Source organism: Pithys albifrons, chromosome 16, assembly GCF_047495875.1.
Source record: "Pithys albifrons albifrons isolate INPA30051 chromosome 16, PitAlb_v1, whole genome shotgun sequence".
Lineage (NCBI taxonomy): Eukaryota > Metazoa > Chordata > Aves > Passeriformes > Thamnophilidae > Pithys > Pithys albifrons.
In genome coordinates, this window is record NC_092473.1 from 17,198,146 (window position 1) to 17,218,592 (window position 20,447).

At 37.4% G+C, this 20,447-nt stretch overlaps 1 protein-coding gene across 2 annotated transcripts in view; it reads left to right on the forward strand.

Moving 5' to 3' along the window:
- Positions 1-20,390, forward strand: part of PDPK1 (3-phosphoinositide dependent protein kinase 1) — a 28,578-nt gene extending 8,188 nt beyond the window's left edge. For both annotated transcript variants that reach the window (XM_071570850.1, XM_071570851.1), the window contains exons 2-14: positions 1,141-1,410; positions 4,974-5,016; positions 5,212-5,349; positions 6,506-6,650; positions 8,116-8,213; positions 8,934-9,009; positions 10,376-10,444; positions 10,928-11,024; positions 12,197-12,370; positions 12,769-12,986; positions 13,599-13,656; positions 14,554-14,706; positions 15,294-20,390. In XM_071570850.1, the coding sequence (XP_071426951.1) occupies positions 1,198-1,410; positions 4,974-5,016; positions 5,212-5,349; positions 6,506-6,650; positions 8,116-8,213; positions 8,934-9,009; positions 10,376-10,444; positions 10,928-11,024; positions 12,197-12,370; positions 12,769-12,986; positions 13,599-13,656; positions 14,554-14,706; positions 15,294-15,401 (1,590 nt within the window). In that variant the 5' untranslated portion in view covers positions 1,141-1,197 and the 3' untranslated portion in view covers positions 15,402-20,390. The remainder of the gene's footprint in view (positions 1-1,140; positions 1,411-4,973; positions 5,017-5,211; positions 5,350-6,505; positions 6,651-8,115; positions 8,214-8,933; positions 9,010-10,375; positions 10,445-10,927; positions 11,025-12,196; positions 12,371-12,768; positions 12,987-13,598; positions 13,657-14,553; positions 14,707-15,293) is intronic.
- The last annotated feature ends 57 nt before the right edge of the window (positions 20,391-20,447 follow it).

Here is a 20,447-nt window from a genome sequence, read left to right on the forward strand (position 1 = left end):
GAGGTGTTTTCTCACAGAAACACAGCAGATTGTTCTGATTCAAATTGAAATTCATGAGGCAAAAAATTCTTTTTGTCAGAAGTAATTTTTAATTGAATATCAACATGATTTTCATTAAGTCATAGTTTCATTCTGCTGCATGTATGTTAGAATACTGAGATTAAAAAATAATGTTCAGATATGGCGTTAACTTTCTTAAATATTTCCTCTGTTTAGGGACCATTTCAGTTTTTATTGAGCAGTAGTTTAGCAGAACTCTCCTATTGTTTAGGTTTTCTGGCCAGTTTCAAGTAAAACATCTGAAGGAGACCCTGATAGACTCATGAAGGTGTTTTACCAAAAGGGATACAAAGCAGCTTGACAGAGTTCCTTAGTCTTACTTAAGAAAAATTGATAAAAGGGTACCAAATGACTATTTGCTTTGTATGTTACATGAATCAGGTTTAGGAGTGTGTCTTCTTGTACTTGCTGTTTTCTGGGCTGTGTCTGATTCTTTGTTTTGCAGTTGGGTTGTCTTTATGTGACCATATGTACAATTTAAATAGCATAGTCTCCCTTGTTTTAAAAGGTCATGAACCTGAGCATTCTTCAAAAAAAGTAATAGAAATTGCTGATTATTAAACTCTCCAGCTGATTTGTTTTTTGTATGTTATCTCTTTTCCTCTTGTCCTTCTCCTATACTACTGGAGAAAGTGAAATTCCAAGTAAAGAAATAAAAATATATCCTTTGTCTCCAATAAAGTTTTCATGTGTTCATTTACAGTTCCTTGTAACTTGGATCTCTGAACTAATGTTACTAGTAAATACAGGTGTTCATTGTAGAACTAGAGGTTTAAGGATCTTGTTATTTGTAGGAGAATATACTGTGAAATGTGATAACTTGGTGTTACGGAGCATTTTTTTGAGTTTCAAAAAGCATTCTTTAATTTAAGTGTTCAGACATTTGACTTATGGCTGTATGACAGCATGACCTAAGCAGAGTTGTTCAGCAAATCAGAGCTGCTAAAATAAATACTTACATTCCCTTCTAAAGAAATTTCTGATGATAGCCCTTGCAGAGAAGACTGTGTGTGATTCCTGTATGGGAATAAAGTGCAGTTGTGCCAGGTATGGGAATAACAGTTCCATTTCTCTTTTCAGTATGATGCTGTTCCAATCCAGTCAAGTGTGGTGCTGTGCTCCTGCTCATCCCCATCCATGGTGAGGAACCAGGCAGATTCCAGCGCTCCAGCTGTCATTTCCCCCTGTGGCAGCAGACAGGGATCTAACATGGAGAGCACAGCACCTGAAACAAGATCCAGTTCCAGCTCCTTGCAGCAGCACATGGGACAGCAGCCTTCCCAGCCTCGAAAGAAACGACCTGATGACTTCAAATTTGGGAAAATTCTGGGTGAAGGATCTTTCTCAACGGTAACTTTACTTTTTCTCAGAAGTGCCGAATATCTTGGATAAACCTCAGAATTTGTTGAGTGTGTAAGGTTGTTGAGATGTAAATCTGGAAAGAACAGCTTGAACAGTAAATGAATGGGACATAGTGGTTTTAAGCTTAACTATTACATTTTATTGCACTAAATATGGGTGTTGATTTTTCCCAAGCCCGTTCTAAATTCATCAAAAGTTCCATTGCATCCCAATTACTTGATGCTTGCATTTTCAGTCAACATTGTTTTCTGATGTAAGTTTGATGGCATAAAAAGTTATGTTAAAAGTTTATGATACAAAGGATTGGAACAGGTCTAGGAACTTGTCGGGAAGAAAGAATATTGGAGAAGTATCACTGTTCTTCTTTCTTAACCTCTGGTGTCATGGCCCTCAGGCACTTCATGAGTCAGAGTCAGTATCTTTGTATTTAGTAGCCTTAAATGGTTTGTTTCTGACTTCTCATGTCCGTGGCATCACACAAGAGTGAATTACTTGTTATCTTAAAGAACCCAAAGCAATTGGTGCTTCCATTTGATGCTTTTGTAGTTGCCCAGTTGCAAGACAATAATATTGCTGTATCTTTTTGATATCATGCTTGTTGTGTACATCTTTTGGTTGTTGGTCTTCGAATGCTGGGGTTTTGTTGTTCTTCCTGTACAGCCCACTGCAGTGTTTAGGATGCAGGCCTCTAGTACTTACCAGGAGTACACAGATTGCACAGCTTGCAGGTCTCCTTAAAGAATCCTGTGTCTAGGGTATTCCAGAATACTTTGCCTCAGTGATACACTTTACATTTCTGCATTTGGTCTCTGAAAGTTCCATGAGAGAAATGCCATGTTCCTTGTAGTCAGAAAAATTCATAGCACCTGGGCCAGACTCTGAATAAACTTACGTTCCCTCTGAATGGCAGCACAACCCTCTGATGTATCAGCATCAGTGCACCTGGATCTGTGGGGCATGTGTCTCTATGTTGTTACTGAAACACGTATTTTAAAAAGCATTTGACTTGTTCTTAGTAAACATGATAGTAGATTCAAAGGCCTGATTGTACTCCCCAAGACTCTCGTGGATAGTCTGAGTGAAAAGTGTTTGTCTCAAAAATCAGGGGCCTGCGTGTTACCATTACAGTGACAGTTTCAGATGAAATATTTTAATCAGGGTCACAATGAATATGTTCCATTTTCTTGAACTTCTGTGAAGCCACCCCAGACTCTACCTGGTGCCAGTGCTGTATTTTAAATTCAACAGGTATGCACATAATGTGGCTTCAGAATTTTTCTGCAGAGCATTCTGCACTTTTGTAGAACCGTCTTCTGCAGCTCTAACTTCTTGGACCCATGCTTGATATAAACAACTGTACAAAACACAGGGTCTTCTAGTTGTTCTGCTCTTTTAAACTAGTAAGAATCTACTTGCTTTGTAGACAGCTTCAAAATCCTTTCAGAATAACACCTGCTATGTGGCAACAGAATTATTATTGTCTCGTTTGAGTAAGCATGTTGTCTCACTCACCTCCTTCTATATGGCTGGTATGTATTGATTCCCCACCTTGGTTTTGTCTCCACCTATACATGAGACGTTTCTTAAAAACAGGAGATCTAAGGAGGTATGATTGTCTGACCAAAACCAGTTCTTAAATGCAGATTTAATCTCTGACAGTCTGAAGTGTTTATTCAAGTTTAGAGCTGGGCTTGGTGATGGACTGCCAGTTATTTTGGCAGTTGTTTTTGTAGCCTCTGAGGGTTCTCTGCTCCAGCTATCTCCCCTTCATTCAGGTTGAGATGTTTAACTACATTTCTTGCTTTGCTCTTGTCTAAATTTGCAACTTACACATTTTAATGTTCTCTGAATGCTTTTGGTTTTCTGTTGGTTTTGTGGTTTGGTTTTTTTTTAAGCTACCAATCTAATATCTGTATCTTTTCTATACAATTTACTTATCTTACTGATATTACTTGTTCCCATAGGGTGCTTAAGATTCGGGCCCCTGATAGCAGAGACACTGTATTAACACATACCTCTGGAGTTCTTTTTGGGGCTTTTTGTGTGTATTTCTACTGGGGGTTTGTGCATTATTAGTTAGGAAGAAACTAGGATATATGGTATGGTCAGATTTATTTGGTGAGGAAGGAACCTGAGGGTAGCCAAGTACTCCTGCTAGCAGGAAAGTGCTCAGTCCTGTGTACTCAGTGGATGTGGGTAATACATCTGAAATATAATGGTGTAAAATTTGATACAGGGCAGGACTGGAGGAGAGTCAATCTACAGCCTAATTTGCCAAGATGTCTTTTCATCTATGTCAGTCAGTCACTTCTGCCTTCTGATTGTGGTCTCTGGGTGGTAGTGTTTTACTTAATAACTGACTTTTGAAGTGAGTTGCTTTCAGAAGCTTTCATGATAGACATGGTTGATGAAACCTGGCAACAAAAATTAGGAAAGTTAAGAACACTCTCATTTGATGGAAAAGCTTTAAATAGTGTTATGTGTGTACACAGAAAGATCTCAAGAACTCCTTATGCAGATGATGCAGTTTCTAATAGAAATTTTCATTGAGCAAACACTATAAACTTCAGGGTGTTTGTAGATGAACTTTCAAAGAAAATAAAAGGTGCCTATTAGTACTGAAGTCAATTTTCTAGTACTAAAGAGTGCAACTGCATGCACTTCTTTCCCCTGAAAAAATGCCTTGTTTAGATTTTGTAAGTGCCTAACATTTGGTATCAGGTGTACATAACAGTATTTTGGAGTACTCTGTTATAACTGATTTTGCAAGGCTTAGACTATGATGAGAAGTGGATTAGAAGCAAGCCTCGTGCAGTATTTTTTTAAAAACCAGATTAATATGAAGTTGAGGTTCTAGCAAGGTGTTGGAATGCATATAAACTTAGAATGGGAAAACCTGAACTTTAGTCATCTGTTATTACAAGACTATTGTTTGCATTCATGAAGGGGGACTTTTCTGATTGTCTTCAAAGTTCCTTCTTGAAAATGAGCTTTAATTTGCATTCCTCCAAAAGCTTTTCTCTTTAAAAATGGGAACCTGCTTGCCTGAGGTTTCATCTGTTGCTTCTGTTAATTGGAAATCTGCCTTTATTTAAATCTTCTTAACAAACTATAAGAGTTAAAAGTTCTGTCTGACATTTTAGTTTTTATCTCTCAAATAAATTTTATTTTTCAATCTTTGCCATTTATGTTAAGGAAAGTACTGTGACGACTGGATTTGTATAAGTATTCTTCAGCCTACTTGTGGCTTTTTGGCCCCTCTTTAAGGAGATTTGGCAATTTGCTGTGACTTAATGTTACAATCTTCAGAATTCTGGTAAAAAAGTTAAGTAAATCAGTGTTTACCATCTCAAGTGTGTAAGTTTTTTTTAGCAAAACAAGCATTGTTATGCTGAGCTGAATTTCTGTAGAAGTCTTGCTGAAGTCAGCATAATGTGAACATATGCTTAAATATTTTGTTGGGTTCTAAATACCTGCTGGAAGATCAAAATCAGTGTGAGTGTATGTCTTTAATAACCATTTGCAATATGTTTTTTCTTCTCTGGCAACAGGTTGTCTTGGCTCGAGAATTGGCAAGTTCTAGAGAGTATGCCAGTAAGTATTGGTTCCCTTAACGTGAACCTTTTGAAAATACAGTATCAGTGTGGTCCTGGTACAAAACACCTGCTGAAAAAACCAATATTAGTGGGTGTATGATAATTTTATCTAATCAAAAACCCCAAAACAAGTTACTTAGATGGGCTTCATTTGATTGTACCTTTCTATTTTCACTTTCTTTTTTTCATTAAGTTAAAATTCTAGAAAAACGTCATATCATAAAAGAGAACAAGGTGCCATATGTGACACGAGAGAGAGATGTAATGTCCCGCCTGGATCACCCTTTTTTTGTGAAACTCTACTTCACCTTTCAGGATGATGAAAAGCTGTGTATCCTTTGTGTTTTAAAACTTGATGTAGCACTTTCTTGAAAGTAACAACTCCCAGTTTTGATTCCTTTGAAACGTGGTCTAACAGGAATGATGAAAATAACTTCATGTACTTAAACTATCCTGATGTTCGTGCTGCATTTTTTGCAGTGAGGCTTTTCATAGAAGTGAAGCAGCTGGAATGAGGGGTCGCCTCAAAGAGAAGAGTGGGTGTCTCCTGGGACAGGGGAGAGCAATAGAACAAGTTGTCCTTGTGGTAAATGTTGAAGAGCGACTTGTAACGATCGAAGTTTAAAATAATTTAAAATACTAAACCTGGGTAGGGGTATATGAAAAGTGTTTATAGAAATGTTCTATTTGTGATATATGTAGTAAAGCACCATGATTCCTGTGCTTAAAGTAGGGCTAGCCAGCTATATTTACTACTAGTTTTAGTTCAACAATTAGAGCTATTATTAAATTTTTTCTTATGTAAAAGTGTCTACAGAATAACCAAAATCTTCTGTCTGGGCTTCTGTTTCCCATGCTCTCTCTGCAGCAGTAATTGCAAAGTACAGTTTCATCCTGGAAGCTCATTGATTGGCAGTTGGCTTTATTTTGTTCCTTGTGAAGGAAACTTAAATCATCTGAATTTCCTCTTAAACTTCCTGCTTCCAGTTGGCTGTGCCAAGGATAAAGGGATAGATCAGTCTATTTGTGGGGTCAGTAAGTAGTTGTGTTTTCCCAGAGGCTGCTGGCTGTGCTGGCAGGCCCCAGAGTTTAGGCAGCCTGTACTAAAAGAGCTCACAGGGGCTCTTTGTGGTGTAAACACTTGCTCTGGTACTTCTAAGGTGATGGGGAAATTTTAAACTTACAACATTTTTGACTAAATAATTCTTTTTGAGAGCAATTATGTATACAGTTTAAATTAATTATTCAGGTCACTGTCTGAAAAAACAACAGTTACCCTTTTATGTATTATAGAAATTGGGACCTGTGTCCAAGGTTTTTAATGTATTTAAGAAGTTACTTTGGGTTGCCACCATGTAAAGTTTCAAGTTAATCAACTTCTTCCCTGTTGTTTATATAATTTGAGTATTTTTCTTGTCTTTGGAATGAGAATGGGTATTTTTGTTTCAGAATGGCTTAGAGATAGACCTTAACTAACTTACATTCAGATTTTGGGCTTAGCTATGCCAAAAACGGAGAGCTGCTAAAGTATATACGCAAAATTGGCTCATTTGATGAGACCTGTACCAGGTTTTATACGGCTGAAATTGTATCAGCCCTGGAGTATTTGCATGGAAAAGGAATAATTCACAGGTAATACAGAGTTGAGACCAACTTGCAGTTGATTATGCACAAGGTGTTTTTTTCTAGAAATGTTCTTTGTGAAGTTTAAAGCAAAGGTGGATTTTGTGGAAAGCTAATAAGCACATAATAGCATTTGTTTTCATACGAAGGCCCTTATGGGAAGCTCAAAAGAAACAGTGAGACTGTGCAATGAAGAGAACTTAGTCTGAAGTTTATAAGGCCACAGCTCTGGCAGTGCTGAGATGGAACCAGTTTCAGATGTCAGGCTACTCTGGAAAAGTTATTACAAATATATCTCTCTATGTATCTAGATTTATAGCTATAGATCCCTTATACAGTATTAATGTAGGTATATAATTATTAACACTGTGTATATGTGTGTCTAGAGTACCATATATCTACATACAAATGTATATGTAAAAAAGCCCCACACAGAACTGCTAAAGGGGTCCATTCCATTTGTGTAGTCTCTATGTCTCTCTGAGAATAGCTACAGGAAAATGAAGAGGATTTTTATGGCTCATATGTTATAATTACTTCATTCCAATTGCTCTCTGTGCTAATCTCCAGACTTTAAAGTGTACAATCCATGTTTTTCTGCAATAGAGGGTTGTACTCTGAGGAAAATAATGCTGCACAGTGGTTGATGGAAACAGCTTTGAATTTGTACGTCAACCAAAACAACTCCCATGCTCCTAGATTTCTTTGGGAACATCCAAAGATACTGCTTAGAAGGGGGAAGTATGTCCTCTTTTCAGCTGAGGAAACGGTGCAAAGTAATACCCTGTCAGTGTCACCCAGTGAGTGCTCTGTTCATTTTGTTGCTGAAGCCTCTTGACATCTGACTCTATATTGCTGTCTATTGTATTTGTAATACTGTGAGGTCTGGTTTTATTCAGAATGGTGGCAGTGTCCATGCAAATGGTAGGCATGAATTTTAAAGACAGATTATACATGGACGTGGCCTACAGTTCTTACTTAGTCTGGACATTCAGCTGGGGCTTGCTTTGCCATTGTTTGACTAACTGGAGTTGTGCACTAAGGGAACAGGCCTTGAAGATCTTAATGACAAATCCATGTCAGGTGTTATTTAAATTAAGGCTTTGGAGTGAAAGGGCTCGAAGTTTTGTGTGTGTTTTTGTGGGGCGGGGTTTTTGTTGGGATTTTTTAGGGGGGGCTTTTGGATTTTTTGGTGTTTTGGGGTTTTTTCGTCTTTTTTGGACACGTGAGATGCACAGTAGTGTAGTTTTGGGATGATTAATTACTTAAGGTCTTTTTAGAAAAATTGTTAATTAAGGGGCATATCAAAATCTGATAGTCTGCAGGTTGACAGCTACAAGTAAGAGGAAAGTTGTTGCAACAGTATTTATAGAATGTCTACATCATTCATGATAATATTATGTACCTAAGTTGCTAGACAGTTTTACAACTTTAGTTTGTGTGGTGTTTGAATATAAAAATCTGTCTTTTCCAGGGACCTTAAGCCAGAGAACATCTTACTTAATGAAGATATGCACATTCAAATAACAGACTTTGGAACAGCGAAAGTGTTATCTGCAGATAGCAGACAAGGTATACCATGATTTACTCCATTATGCAACAGAAATAATTATAGCAAGTAGTCCTTTGAAAATGTACATATGTTGTATTTAATAAATGATAACCTTCAAATATCATTACCTCATGTAAATCACTGAGAGATCTTGAAACAGTTTTGACTGCCACTGCTTAGATTTTGTCAGAAGAGGTACTATTCAGTGTAGTGTTACAGCCAAATATAGTGGGAAATCAAACTACTTCAAATTACTTAGTTTCATTTGCAAGACAATAATGCAAACAGAGGTACCATGGCTCAGCTGATACACAGTACGTTTTGACTCTGTGTTTAACTCTTCATTTGTGGAACCCGAATAGCCACTGAAGGTTACATAATTCTTAGCAACAATCTGTGAATAGATCCTGCAAACAGTGCCTGAAAAAGGCACCATGCTGAACTGAATTTGAGAACCGGGTATTTTGTGAACATAGGAAGTTTGCTTTGGTGGTTTTTATAACAGACCAAGTACCTAAATGCCCAACTTGAACTAAATGGGTATCACTGACACTGATTAGTTTCTTCCGAGCAGATTGTGTGGATTGGTAGAGAAATTAAATTCCCGTGGGTTCTTTGTAGCATTATGTAACTTGGAAGGGATTGCCCTTGCAGGTGTTTTTAATGGAGTTGGGACAGGAAGGGGAAGATTGGCTTCTCCATAAGTATGTTTGGCTTACTTCTTTCTGTTTCCTTACCAGCACGGGCAAACTCATTTGTAGGGACAGCACAGTATGTTTCTCCAGAACTGCTGACAGAGAAATCTGCCTGTAAAAGGTGAGGACTCCACCTTTCACATCTTCACTAACTCTCAGGATACTGCCAAATGGGGAGTAGTGGATAAATCAATCAAGCAAGCAAGCTTTGTGTTTTAAAGAAGAAAGATGCTTGTGTATAAAGGTTTTTTAAGAGAGTTTGAAATGTTTTTTCTTAACAACTATTGCTTCTTGTCTGAGTGCTGGTTTCCTCGTTTCATCTACCTTCTGGAGTTCTACAAATAGGATTAAGTGTTGTTGGAGGTGTGTAATGTGAAGTTGGATTTCTTAGCCATAAATATATCAAAACCTTTTTCCATTACCCAAATAATGTGATTATTTTAATTCTCTTTTATATAAGTTTGCTCAGATAGGGTATTTCTGCATGCTGTCAGTTAGGGTAAAGGCTGCAGCTTTCTTTGACTTGTATTTAAATCAACTTGCAGTCATTTTTGCTAAGCTGTACTTGAGGTTTGCAATGTTTTAAAGCTCATCTCTGTGCCTGGTATGAGTGATGCCCTTAAGAAATTCCTTAACCCATTAAAATTGCTTATTGATGGTAACCTCCTGAATGAGTAGATCTATTATTACAGTGAGGGAAGAGTAAGCTAATCACTGACAAATCATAGGGAAAAAAGAATTCTTACCTGTGTAACTGTGGTAATTTGTGCTAGCATTTCTTGCAATGGTAGAAATACCATCAGACTTTCCACATATTCCTTGCAGTAAAGAGGTTTTGACTGTTTTGGCTGATGGAAAGACTTCATCAAGCTATCACCTCCTTTTAGAAGTTGCATAATGCTTCACCTGTAATTTGAGTAGTTTTGAGTCTTTGTTAGTATTTTAGGCTTCCATAGGGATTTTGAAGCTTTGGTCAAATCTATGTATAGCTAGCCTTGAGGTAAAGTTCAAAGTGTTATTTCAGGCCAACACCCTAAAACTTTCCTCACCTGCCTACCATATAGTCTGCATTTTTTGTTTATAAAATACTTAGAGAAGAGGATTTTAGTTCTGAAGGGCATCTATTGCATTATTGCATTAATTTGGATGCATCTTTGAATTGTCATAGTTGATGATCAGTATTCTATTCAAACGCATTGCATACCTGTTATTTTGACAGAGAATTCAGATGTCTTGCAGGTGTGCTTGTAGCCAGTTATTATGGGATTGTTACTGTATAGTCTTTTTCTTTGAAAAGGTTGTGTTACTAGCCTACTCTTCTCTCAAGGGCTAAAGTGAGAACAGTATGGAAATCACACAGAGCAAGCTTGTCAGCTGGGTTTATGCTGTGTTCTAAGTAGCAGAAGATGAATTTTTCTTCTTAAATTTCAGTTTAAAGACTTGCTTTATGAAAAGATGCTATATGTTTTTTCCTCTTTCTTTTGAAGCTCTGACCTCTGGGCTCTAGGTTGTATAATATATCAACTTGTAGCTGGACTGCCTCCATTTAGAGCCGGGTAAGAGATTTAAGCTAATTCTTTACATGTGGATCATACATATATTGACTTGGGTTTGATTTTTACCTTACTACCAGTTCTGAAGTACAACTTTTCATGATGCAGTGTTGGTGTTAATGTCATACCTGCTTTTATTTGTTCTTATTGATGTTGAGAAGTTGCTTTGGCAGCTGTAACTAGAGTTCCTGAGAGATATTCCCTAAGTTATCCTAGAATTTCACATGTAATTTGTACCATAAGGGTAACTTTATTTGTGAAGAGGACATAAAGAATCTCTGAGTCATTTGAACTTCTCTTGTTATTGCTCAAGTATCTGGTGCTTAACAGGATCATAGATACTTGTACTGCTTCTCCCTAAGAAGATTTATTGGAATATGACTTAACTTGAAGACTTCCTGTTTAATATTTGTCCAGGTTATGCAGCCCATGGTGAAAGAACCATGAAAAACTAATAACAAGAGTCAATATTTTTCTCTTTTGCAGAAATGAATATCTTATATTCCAGAAGATAATAAAGTTGGAATATGACTTTCCAGAAAAATTTTTTCCCAAGGCAAAAGACCTTGTTGAAAAGTTATTGGTAAATATTTGCTGCTGTTCAATGACTTGATGACACTGGAAATACTTGGCTTAGGTTCAGAAACTTTTCTGAAAGTTTCTTACGCCCTCCCTTGCAAACCTTACAGTCAGAAGGGCTGTGAGCATTACTGACTGTAGGGGAGCGTCTTGAGAGATCATCATCATCTGTTACTAAACAGCATTAAACTTCAATTACTATTTTTTTAAAATCTGAATTCTAAAGTGTGAACAAGGAATGTCTCTGTGCATGGAAGCAAATGATTCTGGATACTGTGCATTACACACTGACATTAAGATTCAAATACGGAAATTTATATAGTTCTCAGATTAATTCTTTTGGAGTTGTGTAATGGATCATTTAGTTAAAAATGTTCTGTGTGCCACAGGCAGATATATTCTTTCCAGTGTAAGTCCACTTACCTTGCATTTTAGCATGCACTTTAACACATCTCAATAGTATCACCATAAGAATTACTGTGCATGTGAAGGTTTGACAGGTAGGAAGAAAAAGTATTTCTATCCCATGAGTGAGATTATAGCCATGACACTAATGTGACTATGCAGAGAATATTTTGGGTGGTATAAGATTTTTGAAGTTCTGTAGTCTAGCATAGTAGCAGAGGGTGAGGAGGAAATGCTTGTCTTTGGGTATGATGATGAGTACAACCTAAAGGGCCTAGCAGTGCATTCCTGTGTCCAAGGCCAGTTCTACGGCCAAGCCTGTGTCTGCTGAATGGTGAAGTCCGGGTTATATTAACATCCTGAGAACTGTGTCAGTTTAAGATGCTTGAGAAGTTGAGGTTTGACACCAACTACAGCTTCCACAGCTTGTTGGATCACTAGAATGTTATGGTGGGCTGTACGTAAATGAGATGCACTCTCAGGCTTTCTTTGTATGTTTGCTTCTGTCTTTATGAAGAAGCAAAGCCAAAAAATGGTGCAGACCCAAAGAAGTGCTCCTTCCCTTAGGTCTGTGAGCTGGTCTAATACAAAATGTTGCTGACGTGACATCCTGCTGACAAATAACATCTTTTATTGTAAGCAGTCTCCTTGTATATATGTATATTATGCTTAGGACAGTGAGACCAACTGGTTTTAAATTTTCACATGCTGAGTGGTGCTTGTCCCTTGTCATTATTTTATGCAGGTTTAACTTAATTTTGATTTGCTCAGGTTCTAGATGCTACCAACAGATTAGGTTGTGAAGAAATGGGAGGATATGGACCTCTTAAGGCTCATCCCTTCTTCGAATCCATTGTCTGGGAGAACCTACATCTTCAGACCCCCCCTAAGCTTACAGCATATTTACCTGCTATGTCAGAGGATGATGAAGACTGTTATGGAAACGTATGTTCGTCTATACATATATTCATCTCTGATGCTGCCTGAGCCTTTCAATAAGGCATGATTATTGAATATTAAATATTTTTACTGAAACTGCTAATTAGTTATGTTTTAATGGAGACTTTAAATGTTAAGAATCTAATATAAAATTTCTGAGTAAAATTTTAGTTAAGTCAGCATTTATTTTCTGATAAGGCAAGTGTTTTGGAAAATACTCCTTGGCTTGCTTTTGATCAATGTGGTTTTCTGCATAAGTGCCTGTTAATCTCTAACAAATAGGCTGCCTTTTTGCCCAACAGCAAAATAAACAAAAACATGCTTAAATTAAAAAACAAAGTTTAATGCAAAATTAGTTTTTTAATAACAGACATTTAATTACTTCATTTTGTTTCCTCCTTTAGTATGACAATCTCCTGAGTCAGTTTGGTTGCATGCAAGTTTCTAGTTCTGCCTCTTCCCATTCACTGTCTGCCCCAGAAACAAGTACAGCACAGACATCAGGAGGAAATATTGAACAGTATATTCATGATCTTGACAACAATTCCTTTGAGCTGGACTTACAGTTTTCTGAAGATGAGAAGAGGTTACTTCTGGCAAAACAAGCTGGTGGAAATCCTTGGTAGGATCTTTGAATGTAGCTCATTGCACAGCAATAAAGAATCTTAAAAAATAAGTGGTTTTTATTCAAATTAATATTCGTCAATCTTAATTTCTTCAAGCAAACAATTAGTGACTAGATTTTTATTTTTAAAGCAAAAGCAGCAAAACCCTGATAGTACATTTCTAAAATGTGCAAGGTCTAAAAGATGGAGTGTGTTTATAAGAATGATGTTATTCGGTGTCTACAAGTCCTCACTTTGCAGTCCTAGAACTGGAAAAGGTTTCTCCTTTCTTACAGATATAAGTTGTTGGGGTTTTATGCACAAGAATATTCTGTTGATATCTAACCACTATATCTCCAGACTGTGTAACTGATAGTATTTCTTCATACTTTAGAGAAGCTTCTCATGTGTGATTGTGATTTTTAAATTTTTTTTTCTACCCCTGTCAGGAATTAGAAAAAAACTCTTTGGCCTGGAATGAGGAAGAGTCCAAAACTCATCTAGTAAAGTTGCTCAGGACTCTTCGGTGGAAAAGGAGACACTAGGGAGTGACATGGAAAACTGCTTGATAATAATAATAGCTATGAAAGACTTACTTCTGGAGTAATAGTTATTTTTCTTTTTTTAAGGCATCAGTTTGTAGAAAATAACTTAATCCTGAAAATGGGTCCAGTGGACAAAAGAAAGGTAAGGGTTTTTTTAAAATTTCCTGTAACAAGATTCAGCTGTCACTTTTTTGCACAGTTGCAGCATAGAGAATGAACCTGGTTTAAAGCATTCTTGTTTAACTTATAAATAAGTGTTAAGTCATTTATTTTTAATAATTTAGTGTTTTCTTGTGAATAGATTGTTCTTAATTTTGTGATGTGCTCTTGATTTCTTGAAAAAGCTAAAAGTAAAGCTGCTGTTGATGCTTTCATTTTGAGATTGCAGGAAATGAGTTTTTGCTCCCTCTCTTCTTCCCAATGTGATGTAGCCCACTGAACACTTTGTCTTGATGCATGTCTGAATGTGGTTTGAGCCACAAATGCTGCAAAATTAAATACAAGCCCATTTTGTTCTTAACTGTGGTGTTTTTTCTGGGATCTTAGTGCCTTTATTCTGAGAGGCAGAGGTGGCATTAGAACAGCTTTAAGTATTAACTTTAATACTGTACAGATGAGCAAGGATAGTCTGCATCAGCTTTCCAGGAAAGAAGGTTCTCTTTTGTCTAAATTACTATCTGCTTGTTCCTAGCCTTTTCTGTAAAATCATGACTGTTGATTTCTGTGCTGGAATCTTTGACAAATAGGTTCTGCTTCACTCTGTACAGCCAGGTGTTTTATGTTTTGCTAGAACTTGAAGATGTTTTCCTGAAATTGTGCTTGTGTTTTGCCATGTAGTAGGAATGCACTGCAACCTGCTAAAAATGAGTGAGGTCAAATAAGGGAAGTCAAAGGAAAATTAAAGTCCCCCAAATCCAAACATACTGTCCTATCACTAAGCTGGTTTTATTCTACCTCTGTAGTTCAGTTCATAGATCTACACATTTACGTGTTTATTTCATGGGTTTTTTTGCATTGCTGCTTCTACTTTTCTTGTTAGGGATTGTTTGCACGTCGGCGCCAGTTGCTGCTCACAGAAGGGCCCCACTTGTATTATGTGGATCCTGTCAACAAAGTTCTAAAAGGAGAAATTCCATGGTCTTTAGAGTTGCGGCCAGAAGCCAAGAATTTTAAGACATTTTTTGTTCATACAGTAAGTTTCTTTCTTGGCTTTCTTTGTAAAAAGCACTAAGGTCTTTGGGCAGCTATTGTAAGTTGGTTATCAAATTGATTTTTCTAGATAAAATGTAATTATTCAAATACAAGGGTTGGTAGTCTTAATTTAAAACAAAATAAAAACCTGAACAAAACCAACCAACCAAAAAAAAAAAAGGCACAAAACCCAGCACCACCCCCCCAATAAGATAATAATAAAAAACCCCACCCTGACATACATACATATTTATCACAAAAGTACAACTATATTATTACTGTTTAAATAAACTAATGTGGATTTGAGGATTTGAAGGGAGCTTTTAAGGAGGACTTTGAAAATTTCACCCTCTCTGTATGTAGTAAATTATGAGGAGTATACCTATAATATATTAACTGCTTAACAATATTGAGGTGCTAGATGTATGGCTCTTCAGTAATATGTAATGTCATATAGCTGTAATCTGTTTTAACTTTTAGAAAGTTTATGAACTAATTCTGAATAATTATTTTATTGGTAGGTGCGGAATAATTATGTCTTTTTGGTTAAACTGTGTTTGGAGTAATCATTGAAATGTTCACTTACAGCCAAACAGGACATATTACCTGATGGACCCAAGTGGGAATGCTCATAAATGGTGCAAAAAGATACATGAAGTTTGGCGACACAGATACCACCAGAATGCTGCAAAATAGTAAAGCTCATCCAAAATTTCCCAGTTTCCCTACTTGCTGCTAGAACTCAGTGTGCAGCCGATCAGAGGAATCTTTTCAACCCACCTGTTACCATCTCAAGGGAAAGCATATGTTTGAAATGTTGGGGTTTTTTGTTTTGTGTTTGTTTGTTTTGTTTTGGTTTTTTTTTTGTTTTCAAGAAAGAAAAGAAAAAAGGAAGAAAAGCAAAAACCTAATGGAATTCAGGGTTGCTTTGCTCGCTCTTTGTGCTTCTTCTGAGGCTTCCACATGCATATCATTACAGTGAAGATCTTGCTTTTGTGCACTTGAGCTCAGTTTCTGCTGCAGACTAGTGGATAGACCTTGCATTACCAGCTTCACTTAAGATGAGTTAAAACCAATCCACACGCACACACGCTGAATCATGTACACCAGCCCTGCATTTTATGGGGCTGGAGTTTTCTGTGACTCTCAGATTATCATTAAACTGTATTTCATCAGGGAGCTTTTATATGCCTCTCCTAAGCACCACCTTTTTGTTTTCCTTTCCTCACAGTCCCCCAGCTTATTGGTATATGGCATTTGTAGCCAGGTCAGTTGCACCCTTGTGTAATTCCTAATATAGTTCTGGTTGCAGGATTTATGTGGTACTTTAGTAATTACGTGGATGAATCAGATGTGTGTGTCTGGCAGACAGGCTCCAATGCTAAAGGTTTTGAGAGAGTAAAATGCTGAACATGGCACTGAAAGTTTACGATAATTGAAATGTTAGCTTATGAGGCATACAAGATTTTAAATATTCAGTTTAAATTTAATATGAATCATATGTGTGTTTAATCAAGGGATGATAAACTTACCAGCATGCTTTGAACTAATGCTAAATGAAAAATAAGCTAGTTAGTATGGGGGGGAAGGTTACTGTTGAAGTAGTGAATAGTTTTTCACCTTTTCAGCTGGTGAGAGTTAGAAGCTTTCTTTCCAGGGTGTGCACGTGTTGTGCATTTTAGTGGGGCCAACCTATTTACCTGGGTAGAGAAGGAAGTGTGAAAGCTTTGTACAATTGATTACTTGACTTTTTTTTGTCTCATTGTATAATGAGATGTCAGATAATCCTATTTTTGGTCCTTGGTCAAATGTTCAGGAACTCTGTAAGAAAACCTAAACAACTGAAATATTAGATAATAAAGTAATCTGGTTAGAAAATCAAAGGAAAATATTCATACAAAGGGGAAAGTACATGGTACTTAAAGCATATCTATAAAATGAAAATATTTTTCATATCGATCTCCTTTAACCTCTTCAAATTAAGGTTTTTTTATGGTCAAACATTTCTTGTGGCATTGCAAAGACACAACTGTCTCTGTACTAAAACCAACTTCCCTAATGATATTTTTAGCATGCCTGTGTTCCTGAACCTTGCAGGGAGGAATGACCAAGGTCTGGACAAAGGCATTCCTTCTTTGTTTAAAAAGCAGTATAAACATCACACCTATTTATTCACTTTCTACACATACTATCCCTTTGCATCTTGAGTTGTCATACCATGATGTGCTTTTCCTTCCACCAAAGAAAGGTTTCATTACAACGTTGAAAAAACTCATGGACTGCTGTGCTAGAAGCAGTGTTTTAAAAGCAGTGGTTTATCAGTATCTCTCTGGACACACACATATGTAGAGTATTTTCTTGTACAGGGTGAAGAAGATTTATTACTGATCTCTTAAAAACTGTGTTGTGTGTGGTTGAGCTTCATGGCAGTTCAGCTTTTCCAGTATCTTTCACTCTTCAAAAGACACAATGCAATTACCTTGTCTTTTGGAGGAACTGCATTCTTGTAGTCTTCTGTATCCTGCCACGTCCACAGACCCGAGAGAAGTAAATTCCTGGCTTTCAGAGCCTGGTGTTAAGTGAGCAAAGGTGTGCTGTAAATGGCTGAGGTGAGAAAGAGAGAACAGCGTTCCCTTTGCATTATGAGAAATTTCATCACATACAAAGTACACTCCTTGTCATTCAAATTTGAATAGCACAGTGCACCTCTGATCCATATCTGTGTTAAGCTGTATTCACCATTCTAACCAAGGTGACAGGTATTTTAAGCTCGTTGCAGTGCTATCCATTTGTTCTCTGGCTGTCAAATTGCAGCCATATGCTGTGTCCACTGGAGGTAACCTACCACTTTCAGATTTAGGCTTTGATGTAGAGATGTAGGCATATTCCCAACTTCATACAGGAGAGTTTGGCAGTAATGGAGATTCACGGTGCCACTGCTGTGCAGTGTGACAAACCTTGGCCTTAATTAAAAAGTCTGGAAAAACTATCTCCATTGTCTCATTTACTAGGTGGAAATGTAACTGTGCTTAAGCATGTTTTCTATAATATTTAGACTTCAGTCATTTTGCCATAACAAAGCAATTACTATGCTTTTTCACACCTTGAGAATCCTCTCTCAGTAGGCTTCTGTTCTGCCCACTGAAAGCTTTCAGCCAGCCAGACCTTGGTAGCAGGAAGGTGTCAAGAAGGCTGACATCTCCATTCTAGAATTATTTCATTTTTATTGACAATGGTGTCATTAGAAAACTATGAGCATCTCTTACAGGCATCCCTCCAGTTAGAGCTTCAGTGTTCCCAATGCAGTCGTGCTTAGCTTTTGCTTTTTAAAGAACTTCTCTGGGAGAGGTGTTTATATTTCTTGGACTGTGAGTGAAATCTCTGGTTTTGAAAGGTGGTAGAAGAACAGTGAAGTGACACACTGCAGTTGTGGGTTCAAGTATGTTTTACCAGTTTGTCCACTTAAATGTGTATTGACAGGTGCTGCATATTATGATGGGCTGGATCCCATTTTAAATGCTTATACCTGGGATAGGTTCAAATCTTTGTCCAGAAGGCCACTCCTGTGGTTCCTGGGAGTTCATGGAAGTTCATGGAATGAAATGTGTAAGGGAGGTTCTTTGGAGCTGCAGATAACCCTGGTGATTATTCTGCTTTTAATCCAAGGTTTTCAAAGCATATAAAAAAGTCATAATCACTTGAACACTCTACTTAAGATTCCTTCTCCCTGCAAACATACTGAAAACTTAATCTATTGATTAATTCCATCTCTCGCAATTTGAACAGTTGCCAATCACTTATGAAGAATTTGGTCAATAGTGTTGTAATTTTGCATTGCTGGGGATTTGAATTTCTGAAAGGTATTTATTGCATCAATTTTCTGTGGGGTGGAGCTTAAGGATGAAGTACTACTTAATATATGTCACACATTTAGTACTACTAGAAAGGACTTTTGAATAACACTGTTGCATTCAGTGTTCAGCCCAGTCAAACGAAGTTTAAAACTACTTTGCTAAAATGGAGCAAGTAGTTTATTGCCATTGGTCTTTAAAGTCCAGTTTTGTAAAGGTTTTATATTAGGGAAGACTTGCTTCAGATGTGATGTTGAGGCATTGTAAGCAGACTGATATTACCTATTATGATTCCATTTGCTAAGCACTTAGATGCTGGAAAAATCAAACTGTCAGACAGTACTGTGCTCCACTTTGCTTCTTCTGACATGACTTAGTTGTGAAGTATTTGCTATATATAGGCCTGGAAATAACTGTTGATTGCAACAAGGGTGTGATGATTCTAATCAGTTTTTGTAGTTCGCAATGCTTAATTTAGTGTGCTTGATATCATTACATTTTGTGCTGGAAACTTTGAAGAATCATGAGAATTTTCCACATGTACGTTTTCTTTTAAATGATTTATTAAAGTCAAGATAATTTGGCCTATGGACAACACACATGATTTCAACACCGTGCTGAGGAGACAAGCTGTATGTTAATGGTTGCCTAAAGATGTGGCCTCTGGAGTCTGATCACTTCCTACTAGTGAATTACACAAATAGGTGTGGTATTTATATCTGAAATTTTACTGAATGCCTGTTATCCTTTATGCAAGTGTATCCAGTGGTCATGCTCCTGCAAAGCTTCATGGTGCAGATTGTCCATCAGTTGATAGAGTGAGCTTAACAAATAAGTAGTTCTGTGACCCAGAATGGCACGTCCAACCCCTGGCCCTGCACAGACACCCCAACAGTCCCACCCTGTTCCTGAGAGCATTTTCCAAACCCTCCTGGAGCTCTGGCAGCCTTGAGGCCGTGCCAGCTGCCCTGGGCAGCCTGGTCAGTGCCCACCACCTGATCTTCTCCTGATACCCAACTACATCTCCCCTTACTCAGCTTCATGCCCTTTCTCCTCCAGTTCTGTCACTGGTCGTGGGAATGAAGTCTGTCAGCAGGGCACTGAATGTAGATGATTGCCATTTGACAAAGCTTCCTATGACCGTCTGCTATCTCTGACTGGATGTGGCAAAAGTTCGAAATTGCAACAGAATTTAAAGTTACTGTATCTGACAAAAAGAAAAAATTGGAACCAGGAACTGTCCTCAGTATGATAGTTGTATGCTAGCTGTTTTCAGGTTGGTAGCAGTCAGTTACGTGTGTAATATTCTCTACCCGGTTTGTAGCTGTAACTGTGATGTACAAATTAAAAAAAACCAACCAAACCCCAACCAAATAAGAAAACCCTAACTCCCCTCAGCAAACCACAAAACAATCTCCCCTCTTCCACAAACTTGTGAAAACAGAGGCAAATAATGCAATTATATAAGATATACACTTGTATTTTTGTTCTTATAAGGTTATTTGCTGGCTCTTGTTGGCCTTTAGTTCAGTCTGTGTTATTTAAATTCTAATATATGAATTATTTGGATTGAATTCATGTTCGGGGCCATGGTGTTGTATGTATTGCTGTACAGCCTTGAATGTGAATAATTATTGTAAACTATATTTTACACCTTTTTTTCTGGCTTTATTATATAAATTTTCTATCGGTCGATGATTTAATCATATCTCATAATTTAATGACTGTTTATTCTCCTCTCAACAGATCTCTGTGCTGTAGATGTGTAGTTAGTGACTGGATGACGGATTTCACTTATGCTTGGTAGTCCGTAATAAAGGCATGTAGGGTCCTGCGCAGCCTCCGCCTCTTCCTTCCGTCCGGCCCATTAGGGGGGTTCCCGGGCCCGTGG